Source organism: Danio rerio, chromosome 25 (genome assembly GCF_052040795.2).
Source record: "Danio rerio strain M-AB ecotype USA chromosome 25, GRCz13ab, whole genome shotgun sequence".
In the NCBI taxonomy this organism is placed as follows: Eukaryota; Metazoa; Chordata; class Actinopteri; order Cypriniformes; family Danionidae; genus Danio; species Danio rerio.
In genome coordinates, this window is record NC_141045.1 from 6,671,087 (window position 1) to 6,695,282 (window position 24,196).

General features: G+C 37.0%; 1 protein-coding gene across 4 annotated transcripts in view; it reads left to right on the forward strand.

Annotated features, from left to right (window-relative positions):
- The window catches only part of tubgcp6 (tubulin gamma complex component 6), a 35,898-nt gene extending 11,841 nt beyond the window's left edge, over positions 1-24,057 (forward strand). The window contains exons 9-26 of one of the 4 annotated variants that reach the window (XR_015525907.1): positions 79-170; positions 733-872; positions 2,261-2,410; positions 4,764-4,845; positions 7,635-7,723; positions 9,694-9,809; positions 10,806-10,944; positions 12,595-12,675; positions 12,757-13,905; positions 14,067-14,932; positions 15,297-15,452; positions 16,489-16,657; positions 17,165-17,306; positions 18,085-18,279; positions 20,477-20,609; positions 20,753-20,966; positions 21,107-21,300; positions 23,861-24,057. Coding sequence is in view for 3 of the 4 variants with exons in the window: in XM_087311346.1 (XP_087167472.1) it covers positions 79-170; positions 733-872; positions 2,261-2,410; positions 4,764-4,845; positions 7,635-7,723; positions 9,694-9,809; positions 10,806-10,944; positions 12,595-12,675; positions 12,757-14,932; positions 15,297-15,452; positions 16,489-16,657; positions 17,165-17,306; positions 18,085-18,279; positions 20,477-20,609; positions 20,753-20,966; positions 21,107-21,300; positions 23,861-23,952 (4,360 nt within the window). In the remaining variant the exon portion in view is untranslated. Of the gene's footprint in view, positions 1-78; positions 171-732; positions 873-2,260; positions 2,411-4,763; positions 4,846-7,634; positions 7,724-9,693; positions 9,810-10,805; positions 10,945-12,594; positions 12,676-12,756; positions 14,933-15,296; positions 15,453-16,488; positions 16,658-17,164; positions 17,307-18,084; positions 18,280-20,476; positions 20,610-20,752; positions 20,967-21,106; positions 21,301-23,860 lie in introns of all 4 variants that reach the window. The other 3 variants (XM_087311348.1, XM_087311346.1, XM_087311347.1) reach the window with 3 other exon arrangements.
- The last annotated feature ends 139 nt before the right edge of the window (positions 24,058-24,196 follow it).

Sequence of the window (24,196 nt, forward strand, 5' to 3'; positions counted from 1 at the left end):
AGCCATTGAAGCTAATATGGCATTAAAGTCTAAACACTTCTCATCTAATAAACTGAATCTCTGTGTATGTGTGTGTAGTTTTGTTTCAGACTGGGTGTACAGCGGCGTCTTCCGTGACGTGTATAAAGAGTTTATGATTGAGGTCAATGAAGATTATCTTACCTACAGAGGTGAGCGTGTCCGTTCTTTCATTTAATGTTGAATCATGTTTAGAGTGCTGGAAAAATCCTTTCACTTCTGCGGTTACGTCATTGGTAATAGGTCTTAGGGCTCACAATATTTCAAAATGCCTAGAAACCTTTCGGGCAGGTACTCGGTTTTTGGTACCCTGAAATAATTGGCCTGAATAGGAAAGACATTATTTACAAAAGTAAAAAAATATACGGCATTCATATATATATATATATATATATATATATATATATATATAAATTTTTTTATTTTATTTTTATTTTTAATAATTATTTTATTTTATTTTTAGAATTTTAATTGTCCCTGAAAAAAAATAATGTGAAAACTTGTTAGACCTGTCTTTCTTGTTTTTATTTATCAACTTGGTACCAAAGTAGGCTGTATTTTTTCCTCTCAGTAAGATAGCCAGACAGGCAGAGTGGGTTTAAATTTGGTAGCCCGACATAATTTAAAAAATGTTTTAAAATAAACATAATGGACCTCAGTCTAGCAGTTTTGCGAGCTCTGAGACTTAAAGTAATTTATGCCAAACTCTTGCAGATAAGAACTTCTGGACGCAGGGCTACACACTTATTTCACGGGATGCAGAGGATTGCGTGCCGGTGTTTCTCAAACACATCGCCAATGATGTTTACGTCTGCGGGAAGACTATTAACCTGCTGAAAATCTGCTGTCCACAGGTGACCCTCAAACTCCAAACTATCACAACATATCAAACATATCTGATTGAAGAGCAGGTCATATGGTCTTTTAAAATCCTAATATTATGTATTGAATTCTCCAAGGCCAGAGCACATTTCTCAGAATATTCAATTCAGCTTTATTTGTATAGCGCTTTTACAATGTAGATTGTGTCCAAGCAGCTTTACATAAATGGTCATAGTAACTGGATCAGGGTAGTTCAGTTTTTAGTGTTTTAAGTTCAGTTCAGTTTAGCTCAGTTCAGTGTGGTTTGAAGTCATTATTGAGAGTCCAAACACTGAAGAGCAAATTCATCGATGAGTAGCTTTTCAGATCCTGAACCATGCAAGCCAGTGGCGACAGCGGAGAGGGGAAAAAAACTTCACCAATAGGAGAGTGAAGAAAAAAAACCTTGAGAGAACCAGACTCAGTTTGGCATGACCATTTTAATTTCTCCGCTGGCCAAAAGTGGATTTAATATTATAATCATTTTGCAGTTATTTTGATGCTTTTCATTTGAATCAATTCAAGGTCTATAATCTCCTCCCCCTTTTATGTCAACTGTTATGATTGGTCAGCTGCTCTTGTTTTTTATAAGTTTTAATAATTCATCTCTAATAACTGATTTATTTTATCTTTGTCATGATGACTGTAAATAATATTTTAATGGATATTTTTCAAGACACTTCTATTGACCTTATTCTAAAATGCGGAAGTGCGCCTGTTTTCGCGATTGTCTTAGAACTTCCGATTCAGTCGCCTATGGGAGAAATGACTAGGAATAATAAACGGCAGAAAACGGTCAAACTACTTGCTCTACAAACAAATGTTTGCATGACTATACAGACCAAGTAGAATAATATAACAAGGAAATATCAAATTGCAACATCAAACAGCGAAATGAGCAGTTTTTAACATCAAAAAATGAATGGAAGGGAATGAGACCGGAAGTCTCGAGCCAAAAAGATTCAAATGGCAGCGCCCGCTCGTCGACAGAGAATAAGGTGAATACAGCTTAAAGTGACATTTAAAGGCTTAACTAGGTTAATTAGGTTAACTAGGTAGTTTTGGGTAGTTAGGCAAGTTATTGTATAAAGATAGTTTGTTCTGTAGACTATTGAAAAACTATATAGCTTAAAGGGGCTAATAATTTTTGTCCTGAAAATGATGTACGTAAAATTAAAAACACCTTTTATTCTATCCGAAATAAAGCAAATCAGACTTTCTCCAGAAGAAAAAAAATTATCAGACATACTGTGAAAATTTCCTTGCACTGTTAAACATCATTTGGGAAATATTTAAAAAAGAAAATTAAATTCAAAGTGGGGCTAATAACATGCATTTGTTGAAGATGTTTAAGACCAGCCTATCTCCATCTGTCTAACAGCACTACATCTTTTGGTCGGACATCCCGGTGCCCAGGATCGCTGTGACGTTTTCTCTGCAGGAAGTTGAGGAGATTGAAAGAGACTGCGCCGTTTACCGGGGGCGAATGGAGACTATCTCTAGACACAGCGCCATCAGCAGGGAGGAGCAGGTACTGCATCATGCTTGGTGGTGTAATTTGTGCTCCCTGTCAGTTTTGTATTTAATGTTTTAATGATGTGTAAATCAAATCAAGCTATCAAGTGTCAAAAAAGACATATTGAAAGGGCAAAAAGACTGACTGTGTAGTGAAATTAATTATAAGACAGTTAGACGGAGCCTGTTCAAGTTCGTTCATTCATTCATTTTCTTTTCAGCTTAGTTCCTTTATTAATCTGGGGTCACCACAGTGGAGTGAACCGCCAACTTATCCAGCATATGTTTTTACGCAGCGGATGCCCTTCCAGCCACAACCCATCTCTGGGAAACATTGATACACACTCATACACTACGGACAATTTAGCCAACTCAATTCACCTGTACCGCATGTCTTTGGACTGAGGGGTAAACCAGATCACCCGAATGAAACCCAAGAGAACACTGGGAGAACATGCAAACTCCACACAGAAACGCCAACTGACCCAGCCAAAGCTCAAACCAGACACTTTCATGTTGTGAGGCGACAGCACTACTTACTGCGCCACTGCGTCGCCAAATTCGAGTGTTGTAGTTATGTCATGTAATAAGACCGACCGCAGTGAGAGTGTAGTTCCTATAAATATTGGCCTAGAAAATACTAAAGTTTAATTTATTCATCTGTTTTAAACGACTACAGAAGATTTAAAAAGGAAAATATATTTTTTTTTTACTTTATTTTGAATGTTTTTTTTCTGAGTGAAATGCTAATGGTCTAATTTGATTCAATTATTTATGCTAAGCTAAGTGACCCCGCCGGAACATGAAATTAATTCAAAAATGGTTCGTCAACCTTTTAACCATAAGAGATTTGTAAAATGAGCATTTCCAACAACAAAAAAGTGGAGTGTTGCTTTAATATAGTGTTTCTCAACCCCGTTCCTGGAGGAGTTTGCATCTTCTCCCTGTGTTGGCGCGGGTTTCCTTTAGGTGCTCCTGTTTTCACCACAAGTTCATGCTCTGTAGTTGAATTGAAGAAGCAACATTGGGCATAGTGTATGTGTGTAAATGCAGAAGTGTATAGTGTTTTCCAGTGTTGGGTTGCGGGTGGAAAGTCATCCGCTGTGTAAAACCTATGCTGGATAAGTTGGTGGTTCATCCCGCTGTGGAGACCCCTGATTAACAGAGGGACTAAGCCAAAACGAACGAACGAATGAATTAATGAACGAATAAACGAACGAATGAATGAATGAATGAAAGGCCTGTAATGGGTGTGACAGACAAAGTAGACATCCAAAACATGCAGTGTTGATGGTCCTCTTGGAACATTGTAGAGAAACACTGCTAATAAACAAACATTCGAGCATCGCAAAGCAACACTGTGTTGTTTTCTTTCTGAATGAATCTGTTTTTTGATTGGTTTCCATTACATATTTGCGCATAACTATTGCAACATGAGTGGCTTTCCATTAGCTGATGTTATACGCTTGACATTTTTTCCTCTTCACGACGATGGATGTTCGTAGGGTTGAATACATCATCATAGCCATATTAATCAAAGGAAACATGAGTGTTATCAAAGAGCTGATTTTGGGATTCAGAATAAGAAGTTTTCATTAGAAGTTTTCAGTAGTCTTATGAAATATTATTTTTTTTAACTTGCCTGAAATGTGTTTTTGCCATATATGGGAGTATTTATACAATTTATGTCCTTCTTTATTTCATTCATTCATTTTCCTTCAACTTAGTCTCTTATTTATCAGGGGTTACCACGTGCAATGAACCACCAATTATTCCAGCATATATTTTATGCAGCGGATGCTCTTCCAGCCGCAACCCAGTATTGGGAAACACCCATACACACTCATTCACACACACACACACACGCTCATACACTACAATCAATTTAGTTTTTCCAATTCACCTACAGCGCATGTCTTTGAACTCTGGGGGAAACCGGAGCGCCCGAAGGAAACCCACACCAACACGGGGAGAACATTCAAACTTAGCACAGAAATGCCAACTGACTTAGCCGAGGCTCGAACCAGCGACCTTTTTGCTGTGAGGTGACTGTTAACCACTGAGTCAACGTCCTTCCTAATTTGCAATTTGTAGTTTTAATTTGCTCAGTATGCTTATATCAAAATGGCTAATCCAGGTTAAGTGTGTTATGTCTATGAAACGTTCGCTCCAATCAGAGAGCCAGTACTGCATCAAAGCTGGTACTGTTGGCATGGCAACAGATGAGATTTTAAAAGCCGGTCCATTAACCCAGTTTCATCAGGACACCGTGACCTGGGTTAAAAATCTGCTTTATTGTTTCACGCTCAAGTCTGTCTTCCTTCATTTTTATTCTTTCTCTCTCTAACTAGTATTTTATTTTTTGTCAGGCCGCGCGGACTGAACAGGCCCGACAGGAGCTCATTAACCAGGTCAGAGAGTCAGCGGCCAAAACCCTGGAGAGAATCAGAGGTCAGAAATCTGTCCCCTCAAACCCACACACACACACACACACACACACACACACACACACACACACCTGATGCTGTTAGCAGCTTCTGTCTGGGCCAAATTAGTCTTGCGTAGCCAGACTTGACTTTCATCATAGGCTCTGTCCCAAATTGCACCCTTCTGAATTGTGAAATGAGAAATGGGACACCCTACAGGCCTGCTGCTGGAGTGAGGCATTCGGTAAGAAACCGATTTGCTGCTTATACTGTCTGCTTTTAAACATAACTGGCTGATGTTATTGTCATCATGAAATCAAAATGTGCAATTTTTATTTTTCATGGAATGGGATTATACATTTGATGTTGATTTAATTTTTAATGTTATATTCATGGATGACATTGTTTTTATTAATGTATTAAAATAAGAATGATATATTTTATAAATATTTTATTAATTATATTTGATCATTTAAAAGACAAATTATAAAGCAAAAATATAATCTAGTGCTGAAATAACTAAAACTAATCAAAATAAAATGTGCTTAAATATTGTATTGTATATTATGTATTAGGGCTGGGCGATATTGCTAAAAAAGATGATCACTAGATCATGTTTCATATCATTCGATACCAATAATTATTGAATATTTAACACTCCATTTTTTTATTTAACCACCTTGTTTTAATTTATTAACATTAATAAGGCAAATAGTTTTAGTAGTCAAAAACAAAAAATGTTTGCATAAAATATCTGATCTTTATAATAAAATAAACATGAGTGTTAAAGTAACTCTTAAACCTAAAAGAGTTACAAAGTGTGCAATGGTAAAGGTCTTTCCAAAAACAGCTGTTCAAATCCTCTGATGAAATCATATTCATATTGCAGTATATATTGCAGAAAAACTAATTATCGCAATGTCCGATTTTTACAATATCATGCAGCCCTATTGTAAAGTGTTTTTTTTTTTTTTTTCTTCTGGGCATAGATATTTTTTTTTTAGATTAATCTCACTGTAATCTTGCAATTAATCTAGATTAAAATGGCTCATTTGAATTCTGCCGAAGGCATTCAGAATATGAAATATTCTACCCAATGTAATATATGTAATACAATCCTTAAATAATGACTGAAAGTAAGTCTTTGAGAACGAGTTTCTCAAGCCAGGTGGCGCATAAGACCAGGGGCTCATCTCCTGTTTCCAAACTGTTCTACTATGATAATTGTTGATGAAAATAAATGATGTTCAATAAGATGTACTTGTGTTTACTAACTGTTTATTCAGTTAAACATGAATTTTGAACTGTAGGCCTACATAAGCTCCAAACAAAGATTTTTTGATCACCTCAATCCGACTAAAGTCATAACTGAACTAAACATGACATGTGAGAGTATGCAAATATTACATGAATAGACATGTGGAGTATGCAGATATTAGTGGCATTACTGATGTAAACACAGCAATCAAACTATAACCGTCATATTGGACTTTTCGCCTATTTTTCCGACAAGATCCACACACGCAGTTGTCAGTAAAGGACCACACACACATCGCAAAATGCGGAAGTTTTTTTGCTTTCCATTTGGTGTGCGTTATTAAATTTCATAACACTCTCACCAGTTCTTAATACTTATTTGCGTCTAACACCCCAGTTTGTCACGGGGGCATGAATGAAATGTTCATAAGTGAAAGTGGAACTGCCGAACTGCAGTTAGTCACCCAAAACTACAGGAAACTCTTACATGAAAGCACTATAACGACCCACCACTATTTTTTTTCTAGACAATTAAAGTCAGAATTAATTGCCCCCGTATATTTTTCCCCAATTTCAACAAATTTCTAAACCTAATAGTTTAAATTTCATTCATTCATTTCCTTTTTGGCTTAATCCCTTTATTAATCTGGGGTCGCCACAGTGGAATGAACCGCCAACTTATCCAGCATATGTTTTACACAGCAGATGCCCTTCCAGCCCAACAAACACTCATTCACACACATACACTACGGACAATTTAGCTTACCCAGTTCAACTATACCACATGTCTTTGGACTGGTGGGGGAAACCGGAGCACCCGGAGGAAACCCAGGCTCGAGCCAGCGACCTTCTTGATGTGAGGCGATCGTGCTACCCAGTGACGCCCTTAATTTATAATAACCAATTTATAATAACTGTTTACTTTTATCTTTGCCATGAAGACATATTTTACTACATTTGCTAGACATTTTTCAGGATACTAGTATTCAGCTTAAAGTGATTATTAAAGGCTTAATTAGGTTAATTGGGCAAGCTGGAGTAATTAGGCAAGTCATTATGATGACTTGCCTAACTACCCCAATAGGCCTAATTAGCCAAGTTGTATAACGATGGTTTGTTCTGTAGACAATCAAAACAGTAGCTTAAGGGGGCTAATAATTTTGACCTTAAAATAATTTTTTTTATTCAAAACTGCTTTTATTCTAGCCGAAATAAAAGAAAGACTTTCTCCAGAAGAAAAAATATTATCAGACATACTATAAAAAATGTCTTGCTCTGTTAAACATAATTTGGGAAATAATTATTAAGAAAAATATATATGTATATATAAACTATTATATAAAATTGTACTATTAAATCAGTAATCCTAAAAACAACACTGTACAGTAAAACATGTTTTTTTTTTCTCCCCACATGAGGAGGGGACACAACTGTTCTCCTTGTGGAGGTCAAGTATTAATCATCAGGGCATCCAGCGTGCGGCTGCTGCTCCCCACAGAGACAAATGAATGAATATTAGCGCTGACGTCCCGCTGTTCTCTCTCTCGCCCCCTGCAGGCCGCCAGGTGTCGCAGCGTCTGGCAGAGGAGGCCCAGAAAAGGGAGCGATTCAAAGAGATGAAGCAGCAGCTGGAGCTCGACCAGGAGGTAAGAGGAGCGCATTAATTAATTATTTCCAGTCCCAAAACCAACCCTCAGCATATTTAACTGGGTGTCTGCGGGTCTTTAAATTTCATAGTATAATAAAAATAAGTCCTTAATGGACCCTTTTCACAAGCCTGTTATGACGTGTTTAATGGCAATCGGCATCTTAAATCCTTGAATGTTTTTAATATTTTTAATTTTAAAAAGTATGTATATTTATATGTATTTGCAATTGGAAAAGGAATATTGAACACATCACCATTTTTCTCAAAAAACAAATTTCTAAAGGTGTTGTAGACTTGAAATTTTCACCAGATGTTGGTAACAATCACAGAAATCTGTATATGCAAAGAAAACTAATCTTATTGGTTTACAAATGAAGTTATGCGTAATATAATGAAACTACAAAGAGAAAAAAGTGTTGAACACATGAAGAAAGGGAGGTGTAGAAAGGCAGTGAAAGCCCAGACAGCAGCTGAAATCTCTCAGTTAGTAGTTATTCAGCAACCGTCTGCCCTTCATCAGTGTAAGTGAATATCAGCTGCTTCAGTCCAACATCCATCCACATAATCAGGATAATGAAGATGAAACCAGAGTGGACATTCCAGCAAGACAATGATCCAAAACACAGCCAATGAATCTCAAATGCTTTCAGAGAAAGAAAATCAAGTTGTAGAATGGACAGTCACCTGACTTGAGTCCAATAGAAACTCGCACCTGAGCAATGTATGCGACTTCGTTCTCTATATGAGAGGCGTCTTCAAGCTGCCCTCATAAAAAAAACTTTTATATAAAGTATTAAATATGTTTCAGTAGTTCAGTACTTCTTGTGTCATTCCATTGTTATTACACACAATTCAATAAAAAAACATGTGTTTAATACTTATTTTCCCTGCTGTATAAGCATACAATCTTTAAATAATCTTTTATAATCTTTGCATAAAAAACTAATTACCGCTTGTGCTAGGTATTTTTAATTCAGCACCATTTGGGTGGGACAGTAAATTTTCTCTTCTGGCTGCTGTTATCAGCCTCACACAATTTTTTTTTTTCTTTTTCTGAGTATCTTTACAAGTTTTTCTTTCATTATTTCAGCAAATTTGTTTTACTCAATCACTGCATTCAGTTTAACCAGCTATAACAAATTTCTCGAAGTCCATTTATAATCTTTAGTGGAATAATGTTTAGGCTATATATAGAATAATAATAGGGCGTTTTTTTATTGACATCGGAAAATTATGTTTTGTTAGAGTTAATGCAGTTTGGTGGAACTAATAGAAGAATTTTATCATATTTTTTAATAATAATGTGTTGAGGGTTTTCGTACTTTATATGTATAATTAACAGTGTTAAAGATGTTCTTTAGTTGTGTTGCGTGTTTTTTTTTTCTGAACTACAATATTAATCTCATTCTGTGTGGTATTAAAAAGTCTTAAATATACACTCTGACAAAAGCCTGGCAAAGAAAGCGTTCCTGTAGGACTCCCAGAGTTCATCAAGATCCTTTAGATTCATCTTCAATGCCTCCTCCTTCATCTTACCCCAGCCATGCTCAATAATGTTTATGTCTGGTGACTGTGCTGGCCAATTCTGTAGCACTTTGATGTGGAGCCTGAAGTATGAGTAAATGTACTGTTGATTTTGCCATCCACTCTGCAGATCTCTCACCCCCCCCACTGAATTTAACGCTAAACCATGATTTTTCCTTCACCAAACTTGACTGATTTTTGTGAAAATCTTGGATCCATAAGGGGTTCCGATATGTCTTCCTCAGGATTTGTGATGATTGGCATGTAGTTCAACAGATGATTCATTTGCAAAACCTTCGATTACTTTTCCAAATGATCAAGTTATATGTTGCTCTCACAACTGGGATTGACAACAAGACTTTTGTCAGATAGTGTAGGTCTTAAATATAGGTTTTAGAAACCTGCAATACCCTGTTTAATTTCTCATTTGGATGTGTTTTTCAGTGGCGTAGCACCGCAAGACGGAAGGAGCAGGAAGATGATTTCAGTTACGCACGAGAACTCCGAGACCGAGAGCAGAGGCTGCAGGCCCTCGAGGAGCAGCTGGAGCGCCAGGCACGGTGGGCGGCATACAGTAATGCTAAAAAAGCTGACAGATTAGCACTGAGGCTATTGAGCGCAGCAGTGAGCGCCCACAGGACGTTTATTTCACATTCGTGTTCACCGCAGGAATCACTCAGTAAAGCGTTTTGAAGGCCATCAACCAAAACGAGCTGCTTTCAAATCAATCATAACATTACAACAGCAGATTCGGAGCAAACATTTAAGAATAAAAATGCAAAGGTACAAGATTCTGAATGAATCTTTTTAAATTGCGAATTACATGACTATGCCTCACAGCTAGGAAGTTGCTGGTTCGAGTCCTAGCTAGGCCGGTTGGCATTTCTGTGTGAAGTTTGCATGTTCTCCCCATGTTGGTGTGGGTTTTCTCCGGGTGCTCCGGTTTCCCCCCCAACTCAAACACATGCATTATAGGTGAAGGAAATAAACTAAATTGCTCGTAGTATGTAAGTGTGTGGGGGTGTTTCCCAGTGCTGGGCTGCAGCTAGAAGAGCATCCGCTGCTTAAAACATATGCTGGAATACAAAGGCGTAAATCATATGCCTTAGACAAAGCCAGAGGAAAATTGACTATCAGTTGAAAAAAAAGTGAAACCATTGATGAAAAGTAGTTCGCAGTATTAAAGCTTACGAATATGTAGAACTTGATTGTCATTTGCAATGCATCCTGGGAGGGTGAGCTCAATACTGAGCTGATTTTGATGCATTTAAAGCTTTATGTAATGTAAAAGTATTTTTGACTCATGTTTAAACATTCTTAATTGAAATTTAGATGGAGTATAAAGCTTGAATAATATAACAATTAAATGTAAAACTGTTTTCAATTTTATAAAGAGAGCAGGGTTCATTTGTATTAATCTTTTGTTTTCTATTCTAATTTGTATTTGTTTTTTTCACTGTGAAGAGAATTAATAGGATTTTTTGCACTTTTGTGCATGTAAATCAGTTTAGTATCAAGAGAATTTCTAATTAAATTCAGTTTTGTGTGTGGTTCAGGATGGATCTGATCGCTCAGTACAGTCAGTTGTCAGAAGCGGCTGCGAGACGAGAGCTCAGAGCAATGTGGAAAGTGCAGAGGATGAAACTTGACGAGCAGAGAGTCAGTTTCCTGCAGAAAGAGCAGCACAACATACAGGTACGATATCACACTTATTGTAGTTTTATCATAGAGTCTGGAATGATTCTTTTCTTATATTAGTAATAGATATTATTGATTTTATTTAGTCTTTTCCTCAAGTTTTGCAGTGTATTATTTTACAGTGTATTGGTATTTTACAACCATTTTCCATATATTAGGGATGCTCCGATCAAGATTTTTGCAGCCGATACTGAGTACCAATTCCTTTTTGGACACATTGCAAATGATGGAAGAATTCAACATGGCTCAAGGAAGTTTGGAATGCATATTTGATGCATTAGAAGTAAAAATGCGCACATATAAATCCATTACTTCTTTACTAAAAGGAAACTGGTGGTGGTGAAGTTGATTGTGATTCACGGCAACGCGTCATGTTTGTCACGTGACACACTGCAGCCACAATAGCGATGTATAACAGATGAATTTCTTTTATTATGCTTTGCCGTTTTAATATGAAAACTAAAAGTGGGTGTTTTTTGTTGTTTAAAAGACAAATAAATGATTGTGATCTATAACGTAAGATAAGCGTCGCCATGTTTACTCGCATGCCTCATTCATGAAAGCAGAATACGCAATATTCAGCATGTACATTCACCAGTTACTTCCAAAATGCATGCAAGCAAGTGGCTGGCCAGCTGGGAGAAGAATAGATTGAACTTTATTGATACTTTCACTATGTGTATCTGATAATACACATCTGCAAATTATATTTCAATGGATTGTTAAACTTCCATAAACTTTTTTTGTGTGTTTTACAAACTCTAAATGTATTGTTTTACTTGTACTTGTGTGTATTTACATGTCTGAAACATAAAATAAGCATTGGGTGGTTTAAACACTGTATATTTGTAATCATATGACACGTCTTTCTCTGGCTCAGCGCCAGCCAACGCACTAAAGCTCAGTTTGAATTTTTCACGTCAAGCTGCATAACAAGTAAAAACACCAGCAGCAGGGATATTACGTGCCTCACTTTAAAACGGAACAAAAGTAGGATTCTGTAGTAATTTACATAGATTTCTCTGCCTTCGCCATGTATCTTTCCTCTAACGTTACTTCTGCTTGTTATTTTTTTCTCCGTCCTGTCTATGAAGCACCAAACTCCGCGAGAGAGTCAGAATGCTGACTCAGAATGCCGTGCTCAACTAAAGTTTTTTTTTTTTTTTTTTAATAATCAAACAGCTCTGCGTCACGCGACACAACAGAACGATTATGAAGTTTGTTGCCAACGCTTTCAGTAATCGATTTTAATCAATTCATTGTTGCAGCAATACTCATAAACAAACAATTGTGATTGGTTCATAAGATTGGCCAAATTAGCGAGTACAGATCGAGTTATAAAATGTGATCATCGAGTGATTCTCTGATATACATGTATATATATACATGCATGCATAATATTTGATATAATGTATGTATGTATGTGTGTGTGTGTGTGTGTGTGTGTGTGTGTGTGTGTGTGTGTGTGTGTGTTTTTATTTAATATTTTTTGTGTAGTTATGCGTTTTATCAAATATTAGTTTGTATACATTTATAATTAAAATTTTCAAATGTTTGCCAGTTAATATTTCTGTTAGTAATCATGTGTTAGCAAAGGATTTAAGTTTGATTTACCATTTTGAAGTCTATGAAATTATTTATGTTCAGGCTCTTTTGGAAATGAAGTTTAGTTTGGGAAAGGACGACCCTCTTCTGGAAACACCTCACATTCAGCAGCCTAAACAACTAGTATGCTGTTTTTTTTTTTTACATATACACACCTATAATGTCATTAAATCAACCTAAACTGATCATATTTTTTTACCACAGCTCACTGAACAGCAGAATCTAAGTGAACCACAAACTGGACATCCTCCAGTGCCAGAATCCTCTGCTTCTCCCTGCCCTCCTGCAATAAGTCAAGCTGTAATATCAGAAGGAATTGACACCGCTGACTTCCTCCCCAAGCCTCCACACAGCCCTAAAAGTGGTGCCGTGACCCAGGCACTCCATGATATTGGATCCAACCTGTTGCCGATTTCTCAGGAACCCAACCCAAGTGTGCCACATCCATCAGCTTCCCACATACAGCTCGGAGAACATGTTTCGGAAGTCTTGGAGTCCTTCCCATTGCCTAGTGAATTTGGACAGGCATCCAATTCCAGCTTTCCGTTAGGTCAGTTCATTCCAGAGGGGCTGGTAGGTCAACCAAAAGCTAGTGTTCATGGACACCCTTCACAGAGCTCCGTTCAGCTGGGAGACTCCACTGCCTCGGGGCGGATCATGGGCCCGGTTCACTCTGAGTCAAACACTTCAACCCAGACCACTCAAGAGAGCACATGTGAAGCAGAGAGCGAGAGCCGGTGTACAGAAAAACAAGCGACGGGAACAGAGCCCTCGGCGGCCAGCGCAGGTTCAGAGCCAAAGCAAGCCACCCAGGAGCCAACAGATGAAGCCAAGTCCTGCGAGAGTGTCAGCCAGACCTCTCACTGTTCTCAGCCAGAGCAAGAACAATCTGTGTCTCCTCTCATCAGCTTCCATGAGTCACAGTCTGATACTCTTATGAGGAATAACACCGCCGATCAGGATCCGGCACTGATTGCGTCTTTGTCCTCCTCTGATGTTCATAGCCACGCATCTGATGCCAATATAAGGGTTGGTGAACATGTTTCAGAGGTAGCCACTGCTCTATTTACTTCTGATATTCATGGCCACACCTCTGGCACCCATATTAGGCTTGGCGAACACGTTTCTGAGGTAACCACTTCTCTTCCAACTCCTAATATCCATGGCCATGCCTCTGACACCCATACAAGGGTTGAACAAAACATTTCTGAAGCGACGACTTCCATCCCCACCCCTAATATTCATGGCCACGCCTCTGACACCCATATAAGGGTTGGTGAACACATTTCTGAGGTAACAACTCCCATTCCTACTGCTAACATTCATGGCCACGCCTCTGACACCCATATAATGGTGGGTGAACACATTTCTGAGGTAACAACTCCCATTCCTACTGCTAACATTCATGGCCACGCCTCTGACGCCCATATAAGGGTTGGCGAACATGTTTCTGAAGTAACCACTCATATTCCTACTGCTAACATCCATGGCCACGCCTCTGATGCCCATATAAGGGTTGGCGAACACGTTTCTGAGGTGACCACTCATATTCCTACTGCTAACATCCATGGCCACGCCTCTGACGCCCATATAAGGGTTGGCGAACACGTTTCTGAGGTAACCACTCATATTCCTACGGCTAACATCCATGGCCACGCCTCTGACGCCCATATAAGGGTTGGCGAACACGTTTCTGAGGTGACCACTCATATTCCTACGGCTAACATCCATGGCCACGCCTCTGACGCCCATATAAGGGTTGGCGAACACGTTTCTGAGGTAACCACTCATATTCCTACTGCTAACATCCATGGCCATGCCTCTGACGCCCATATAAGGGTTGGTGAACACGTTTCTGAGGTAACCACAACCACTCCTACTGCTAATATTCATGGCCATGCCTCTGATGCCCATATAAAGGTGGGTGAGTTTGTATCAGATGTCGCCTCCTCTCGTCCACGTTGGAGTAAATACGGTCACTCTTCTGACAGCACCCTTAAAATGGGTTGCGTAATACCCAATGCCACCCATATGCCCACTCTATTGCCTGGCAGTGCTTTTGGGCATGCGTCTGACTCCACACTAACAGCAGGATGTGTTGTGTCAGGCGTGAACCCACAGCTATCTCCAATACCCGGCAGTGAATATGGACATTCCTCTCAGTCCAGCTTGGGAACTGGGTGTGTGGTCAGTGGGATTAAGAGCACTCGACCCAGCTCTCTTTACAGCAGTGCCTACGGGCATTCATCAGACTCAGCGCTGGGCATGGGATGTGTGGTTGGTGGGATGGTGCCAGGGAGTTTGTATGGTGACCAACAACCAGCCAATTCTGAAAAAGCATCACAAGACACAGAAAACCCAGCAGGTATCGACACCCATGGTGAGAACACCATGACATTCAGCAAACATTCTTGCAATGCTTTCAGACACCTTCAGTTATTAAAATTAAAAATATTAAAATAATGTAAAAATAACTAAAGGAGAAAGAAAAATAGAAATATATATTACTTAAAAGTGAAAGAATGCAAATAATTAAAAACTGTCTGCATAATTTGCATTAATAAAGGTAAAAAGAAAATGTTTTTTAAAAAGCTGGAAAAAAATTGACTTCAGATGCAAAAACTCTTCTAATGAAATGTTTTACATGGTTTTACATTTTGCACACTGTACGTGTAATATTGTATATCTTTTGTTAATATGTCTGTGAAAACATTTGTAATGCTGTTTGTTTTGTTGTGCCACAGCGCCCCCTACTGATCTCTTCAGTCTGGATGAGGGTCTGGCTGCATGGGCTCTAGGCTTGGGTTTGTCTCCTCGAGAGAGTCCAGAAGACCACTATCTGCTCAGCCTGGCCTGCCAGTATCAGGTGGAGCACTACCAGGACTCATACAGCCTGATGAGTGAGTACCAGACCATCCTGAGCCTCTGTGCTGTGTGTGTATATCTGACTTTTGATTTATAGTTATGTGTTTGAGTAAACAGGAGTTTTTTGTTGAAGTCTGTGAACTACTAACTCTCAATGTAAGATGAAACATTGTCATATAGAGCATTTGATTTACAACTTAATAAAAAAAATGCTATGATTCCAGACGTTAGACACACAACTGCAGTTCTAACAAGAGTTAAGAAATTAATATTTGCTGCAATAACCCTGATTTTTAATTACAACAAATGAAAATGTTAAAATGTCAATTTCTGGATTTATTCATACATTTTTTTCATTTGGAAATAATGTTATGCTTTTTTCCTTTAAGGGGCCAAAAATGAAAATTGTCATCACTTACTCCCCTTTACTTGTTTCAAACCTTTATGATTTTCTTTTTTTAGCTGACCACAAAAGAAGAAATTTTGAAAAATGTTGGAAACCTGTAACCATTGACTTTCATGGTATCTGTTTTTTTTTTTTTTTTTTACTATGAAAGTCAGTGGTTACCTGTTTTTCAACTTTTTATAAAATATCTTCTTTTGTGATCAACAAACGTGTCTTCCATAATATCTTTTTTACTTTTTACTATGGCAGACAAACGTTTGTTAATCACAAAAGAAGATATTTTAAAGAAAGCTGAAAAAACAAGTAACCATTGACTTCCATAGTTTTATCCTATTTATTTATTTTTTCCTATGGAAGTCAATGGTTACCCCTTTTTTTTCAGCTTTCTTCAAAATATCTTCTTTTGTGATCAATTTTATGTTGCGTGGAAACTGAAGACCGGGGGGTTGGGTGGGTGGCAATATTTATCTTCCATAGTATCTGTTATTTCTTTTTCTTTTTTTAACTATGGAAGTCAATGGTTACCCGTTTTTCAACTTTCTTCTTTCAAATATCTTTTGATCTACTATTTGTCTTGGTCCTTTGAAGAGTATTTTGTGCGGTGTATGTTAAACTAAGCTGTGTGTGTGTGTGTGTGTGTGTGTGTGTGTGTGTTTGTTTTGTAGCTGCAGCTCCAGACTCTGAGCCTCTGCTTCAGGTCACTCGGGGCCCGAATGGTCTGTCCATGGAACCGTCTCTTCATCACGCCACTGATGCCACCGCAGTACAGCAGAGTGAGATGATGCCGCTGCCGGTGCTAATGAAACACTCGGTCACCACACCACTCATTACACAGTAAGACACACACACACACACGCACAGCTCATCAAATATAAGCCTTGTTTCTGCTTCTACTGATTGTTTCAAGGAAGTTATTGGGTTGAAAACGATCAATGAAATACTGTTGGATGCATTGTTGTTTGTGTAGTTATTTTTAAGTGGTGATACTTTTAATTTGAAAAATTTTTTTAACCAATTTTGTTAACTTGGCTCAATGTTGAAATAAAACAAAACAATGTAAAGTGCTCAACATACACCAGAAATCTCTCATTTAAATGAATGTTTTCTAAAGGAAGCGTTACAATATTCTATTAGTGCATATACATTAGGTCAATACTGAAGCCAAATCTGGATCCAATCTAACAAAATAATGTACAATAATGGTCCAAAAAATTGTACACCCAAATGTATACATTAAGGATAAAATCTAAAATAAAATACAAATCAAGAGAGAGAAAATGTATACAATTTTGTTGAAATATTGTAATATTTTGCATGAATTTAAATGCCTCTCTTTCTCAGCGTGTCTATGGTCAATAAGGCTGTGGTGGATTATTTCTTCGTGGAGTTGGCTGTGGAGAAGCATTTCCAGACTCTCCGGCACTTCCTGCTGATGGAGGACGGAGAGTTTGCTCTTTCTCTCAGCGATCAGCTCTTTGAAAAGGTCTGAAAATTCATTCAATCCTTCGGCTTAGTCTCTGATTTATCAGAGATCGCCACCGCGTAATGAACCGCCAACTATTCCAGCATATGTTTTACGCAGTGTAAACCCTTCCATTTGCAACCTAGTACTGGGAAACATCCATATACACTCATTCACACACGCATACACTGCGGTCAATTTAGTTCACCCACTTCACCTCTAGCGCATGTGTTTGGACTGTGGGGGAAACCAGAGGAAACCCACGTGAATACGGGGAGAACATGCAAACTCCACACAGAAATGCCAACTGACACAGCCAAGGCTTGAACCAGCGAACTTCTTGCTGTGAGGCGACAGTGCCACTTTTAATTATTACATTCAAAGTTAACCCAACGGAAAAAAGCTTGTTTGTTTAGGTAATCTTCAATCAAAGTCTGAGCATTTGCTTCCACATTTGCAGTGGTGGTCCTTCCCTATTGATGTCAGTTTAATGCTTCAGCATCCGTTAATTTGTGCAAACAAAGTCCCACCCCCTACTTAATATTCAGTTTCAGTTGCAGGCACATCAACATACTGAAATAAAGACTCAGCAGCCTTAAGTTCACTGACTTTAAATGCATGGTTCACCCCAAAAACAAAAATCTCTCACTCTTTATTTCTCATTTGAACGCAAAAGAAGATATTTTAAGGAATGTTGAAAACGAGTAACCATTTCATACTTTAAATAATGTCAGAATAATATCAACAGAGGTCAACAGTAGAAAGAAACGTGTGTGTTTGTGTTTGTGTGTGTGTTCAGCTGGGCAGTGGACAGACCCCCGGTGAGCTGCTGACGCCGCTGGTGTTGAACTCTATCCTCAATAAGGCTCTTCAGTACAGTGTTCACGGAGACAGTGAACTGGCGGCTCACTTCACGTTTGCTCTGAGATACCTTCCAGAAATCTTCCATCCGCACGCGCCAGACTCTCTCAACTGCCTCGAGCTGCGGTACAAGGTCAGACACTGATGATGATGATGATGCACACTTCTGTTTTTGTTTTAAGTGACGAATTTCAGTTGACTTGAGGTGACTGATTACACAATTTTATTTATTAAAAAATAAATGAAAGGATCCATATCTTATGTAAATAATTTTGCAATAATTTTTCAAAACTACCGTTGAAAATTATTATTAATATTAAAACTATTATTTAAGTAAAATTTTGAATTAAAAAAAAATACAATTTTGATCTTTGCGTAATAAATTTTAATTATTTTTAAATGTTTCCTTTTTTAACACGTATAACAATATATATATATACATATTTGTAACTTCAGTTTTCTTTATTTTTTCATTCAAAACATCACAGTAGATTGTATTGCAGAAATTACATGCATCGAACCCAGCAAGAACATTAAAAAAACCTCAGAAGACACTATAAAAACCTAGCATAATAAACAAATAAACAAGCTTTTGTAATTTTTAAAATATAGTTATATTTAAAATATAAACCAATTTAAAAATCAGAGAATAAATAAATACTTATACTTATTCCACTGTTTATTATCGTTATGGTACTGACAATTAGTGCTAATTTAAATGTTTATACATTTATTATTACATACTAGCTATCAATAATATTTGAATACACACACACATTATATATATATATATATATATATATATATATATATATATATATATATAGTATTAGGGGTGTAACGGATATCACGGTTGATCTGTGGTCTGTCCGAGCACAACTCATGGTTCAGAATGCGTGTGACCAATGGATTAATAACTTTTTTGAACTTGTAGGTTAATCCAACATTTATAAAAATTGCAGAGAGATCGCCTCCCGTATCATTCAACCCACATGTATAAAATATTTTAGCTTTACTATAAAAATATAACGATGACAGAAAAAGTTGTGGTGGGGCCTAAATGCTTTCTTAGGTTAGTAATTAAAGGGGTTTTCTGTCACTGTTTTAGCCTGCATTAATGCAGTCAGTGTAAAGCTGCACAATTAAACATTATAAGATCGAGATCTCAGTTCAAACCCACGCAACATGAATGATAAATGATAATGATTTGCATCTTTTTTAATCCTTCTAAGCGCTGCATTCAAATCTGCATTTGATCGAGACAGATTCCGTTTTTACACTTTTTCAGTTCGTTACAAACAATTGAACAACACAGAAGTACTCGGAGAACAGTTTATAGTTTAGATATAAACATGATAAAGATTAAAATCATTGTTTAATGGAACTTGACCTCAGTGAATGTTGTAGCAATTACATTGTGTAACCAATGGGTGGCGAAAATGATGTCCACCTGTAATGAAACAGTTTACTGTGTGAATTGTTGAATCATTCATTGAAAATAAATATGATCTGTTGTACGATATGTTAGATTGTTGTATAAATGACATTTGTCTCCTCCCTTTTTTTTTTTTTTTTTTAACACTGATCTGAATAATGGTCTGAACCGTGACTCAAAAACCGTTGTGTGATCTGAACCGTGAGATTTGTGATGCGTTACACCACTAATATACAATATAAGACCTCATGGATTTGTTTTTACCTTAAGGACTGTACATATTTCACTAGTTATGTTGGAGTATACTAGCATTCAGCTTAAAGTATGATTTTAAAATTAACATTTTTGATTGCGTTTTTAAAGAATTAGGCGAGTCATTTTGTCAACAGTTATTTGTTCTGTAGACAATATATATACATTAAAAAAAAATCATAATGTTAAGGGGGGCAATAGTATTTATTTTAAACTTTAAACTTGCTTTTACTCCAGCCAAACTTATCAAATAAGACTTTCCCCTGAAGAAAAAAAAGAATAGGAAATACTGTTAAAAAATTTTTGTAGCATTTTGCATGAATTTAAACGTAATTTATTTCTTTCTCAGCGTGTCATATAGTCAATAAGGCTGTGGTGGATTATTTCATGTTGTTGCCGTGAGGATGGTGCATATTTTACTAGTTGTTTTGTAGTGTACTAGCATTCAGTTTCATTAAACATCATTTGAGTAATATTAATATATTATAATAAAAACTTTACAGAAAAGCTGATCCCTTTGCATTCAGCAGTATGTGGTTTGTTTTTCCAAAAATTTTCCATACTTGAAAAATGTAATTTTTCCATGTTTCTGATGAGTGTGTGAACCCAGCATGAGGATTGTTTGCTGCTGTGTGTTGTTCAGGTGGACTGGCCGGTCAATATCGTCATCACGGAGAGCTGTCTGAACAAATACAACAGACTCTTCTCCTTCCTGCTGCAGCTCAAACACATGGTCTGGACTCTCCGAGACGTCTGGTTTCACCTCAAGCGCACCGGTGAGATTTATCAGCCGTCAACTCTTCTTGTTCAAAAATAATATTACAAATAATAATATCAAGTGATAATATTGCAACCTCATCAAACAAATGTTATGTAGCTGAACTGGTTCTTTTGTTGATGACGATGATGCTTTCCTCAGCTCTGGTTAAAGGTGCGGGTCGCTCGGCTCAGTTCCACCAGCTCCAGCTCTACAGACACGAGATGCAGCACTTCGTGAAGGTGATCCAGGGCTACATCGCCAACCAGATCCTCCAGGTGTCCTGGAGCGAGTTCACACACAAGCTAAGCAGCGCCAGCGACCTGGACGCCATTCACCGCACACACGCAGAATACCTCAACAGAGCCATCTTCAGGTCAGCACACACACACAGTTCTCCTAGCTTTCAGATTTGACTTGTCATTCTATGAATCACCAAGGACCACAGAATCCCAGTTTGAGCTAAAAAATCAAGAACAAGCTGAGAGTAAATGCTGATTTGTGTCTAAACCGCAGAGGTCTGCTGACGGAGAAAGCGGCCCCCGTCATGAACATCATCCACAGCATCTTCAGCCTCATCCTGAAGTTTCGTGGTCAGCTGGTGGCGCAGCGCTGGGAGCTCCAGCAGGGGGAGCCGGTGCATCCGGGATTCATCGCCATGCAGCAGTCCTACAACACCTTCAAATACTACTCGCGCTTTCTGTTCAAAGGTCAGGAGAAACACTGAGCAACACACAACCCTCAGTACAGACACATACAGCTGAAGTCTGAATTATTAGCGCGTCTGTTGATTTTTTTTTTCCCCCCAATTTGTGTTTAACGAAAAATCTTTTTCAACACATTTCTAAACATAATAGTTGTAATGACTCATTTCTAATAAGTGATTTATTTTATTTTTGCCATGATGAAAGTGAATACTAGTGTCTTGAAATTATACATGATATTATTTAGTGATATTTAAAGACTTATTTAAAGACTTAACTAAGTTAACTAGGCAGGTTAGGGTAGGCAAGTTATTGTATAACAGTGACTTGTTCTGTAGACAGTCGAAAACAAATATTGCTTAAGGGGGCTGATAAGGTGTTGTGCCGAAATGTTTGTGTTTTGTATTGCCCGAAGAATGTAAAATAATGACTGAACGAAGCAATTATTTTATGAGTGCAAATCATGACCTTTTTGGCTTATAATACTGACCTTATTATGTTTTTTTTTTTTTAAAAAAAGATTAAACTGCTTTTACTCCAGCCGAAATAAAACAATCATCTCTGTTAATCATCATTTGGGAAATATAAAAAAAAAACAGGAGGGCAAATCATTGTAACTTTAACAGTAGGGTAATTAGTTAACTGGCTTAACTAAGTTAATTAGGCACAATAATTAATTGGGTTTAATAAAAATGTAAATAATAGGGTTTATGCCGAGCTAGTGTTTTTGCCATACTGATAAACTTCTGGTGACCTGTTATTGTGAATTTTTTTTTCCACTTTATACGGTTCCTTTTACAGCATCGATGTTGTAATATCATTAAAATACATTCAGTTAAATAAATTCTAGCATTCATTTGGTTGCTCAAGCTTAAAACGAGATAAGCTGTTTACTCGCACGCGCCCGTCAGAATCGGCAGGCTAGCGCAGAAGCTCCATTGAATATAAACTGGGGTAAAATACATGCTTATATTATAAAGACATGGCGGGGGAAATGTAATTTAATGCAGTGCTTCTTGTACAATCTGAGACCCACTTTATATCAAATATCACTCAGCCAGTGGAGATCGCTGATTTTTCATAAAATCCTGCTAGATTTCACATCATGCTGCTTTCTTTACTGCAGTAACCAAGGCAACATCATCATTTCTGCAGCTCTGTATGCGTCAGCCTGCTGCATTAGCTAGATTTAATAGATTTGTATTCAGTATATGAATAATGTTTTAGTTTTGGATTAGTTTCTTACATGAATATTTAGTAAATATACTGCAAGTTAAAATCTCGCCAACGTTTCTGGGTAAAACGTGAAAAAAAAAGTGGTTATAAGGTCTTAAGATGCATGGAAAGAGTCTTAAAAAGGGTTTGAATTCTGCTCCGATTCCTGTATTTACTCTGAAGAAAATAATTCTAAGTTTAAATTAGATGTACCTTAGTTGCTAAAGCGAACTTAAATAACATACTATTCTATAGTGATGGATTAACCAGATGAAGATATACTTCTCAACACACTTCTATGAATTATTATTCTGTAGCTGGACTGACCCTTAATCTGCAAGAAAAAAGAAATAATCTTAAAAAAATCCCAACCCTAAAAAGATTATTTAACCAAAGTATAAAAAAATGACATTTATGGAGTAAAAGTTAAATCTATAAACAGTTCTTTGTTAATAATATCACTTAAACTAATATAAAAACTGAATAAATATAAATGTACACACAAGTAAATAAATTACAGATGTGGGCCTACTAATAACTAATGAAAAATGTGATCAATATAGTTTTTAGTATTGCCATGTAGCCAGATTTTTTCTCTTAAATGATTTCATTCTAGTTTAAAAAGAAATGTGAAATTCATGCAAAATTATTTCTCAAATCACATAAGTTTGCTCAGTAATATGTGTGTGTAATGAAATGAAGTTATTTAAAGCCCCATGGGAAATGTTTTCAATCTTGAGTATTTTTCAGTGGATTATTATTAGGGATGCATGGAATTGGAAAAAAAGATTGGATATGGCAATATGAATACAGTTTGACATGATTGTTTAAATAGCACTATTGTGATTTGGGGGAGTTTTAACAGTATTCACATATTGAAATACAAATTAATCACAATGCAAAATATATATATATATTTCTTTCTTTGCTTTGTCTCATTTCTTGTCCAAATATCCACAAATTCTTGTAAATCAATTAAAAATATTCTCTGCTTTTTGCTTTCAGAAGAAATTTCCTTAAAACAAGCTAAATTATCTGCTAAAATAATCTTGTTTTTGCTCTGAAATGTAGATATTTGAACTAGAAACAAGACAAAAAATCTGCATTGTTTTTTCTTTTGCAGACATGGTGTAAGAATTAAAAACAGTTCATCTTTGTTACACCTCTAAACATACTTTTTTGTACCTAAACGCTCTTGAAATGCTTAGTATAAGTCTTTAAAACACAAGCAAATAATAAACTTTCACATTGCGATATTTTGATGCTGAAACAGCCCTAATAATTATTATTGCTCCTTCTAAACAGAGTTAAATGACTGCGTGTGTGTATTTGTGTGTGTATTTTCTCACAGTGGTGTCCAAACTGGTGGACAAAGGCTATCAGCCACATCTGGAGGACTTTCTGCTGCGCATCAACCTCAACAACTACTATAAAGACTCCTGATCTTCCTCATGTGAGTCAAAGATCAACCAACAATCAACTCACATCTGTATTGTTCAGTATTATTGTGGTGAATAATGTGATGTAAAATAAAATATTTAATTTTCAGATTGCATTCTCAGGACTTTTTTTTTTTAAATAGGTTATATTATGCCCTCTTTTTAAACAGAAGTCTCAGATGTCCACTATTATGTGTAATGCTGGGTTCACACCAAATGTGGTACACTGTCACTAGCTCTGATTCACT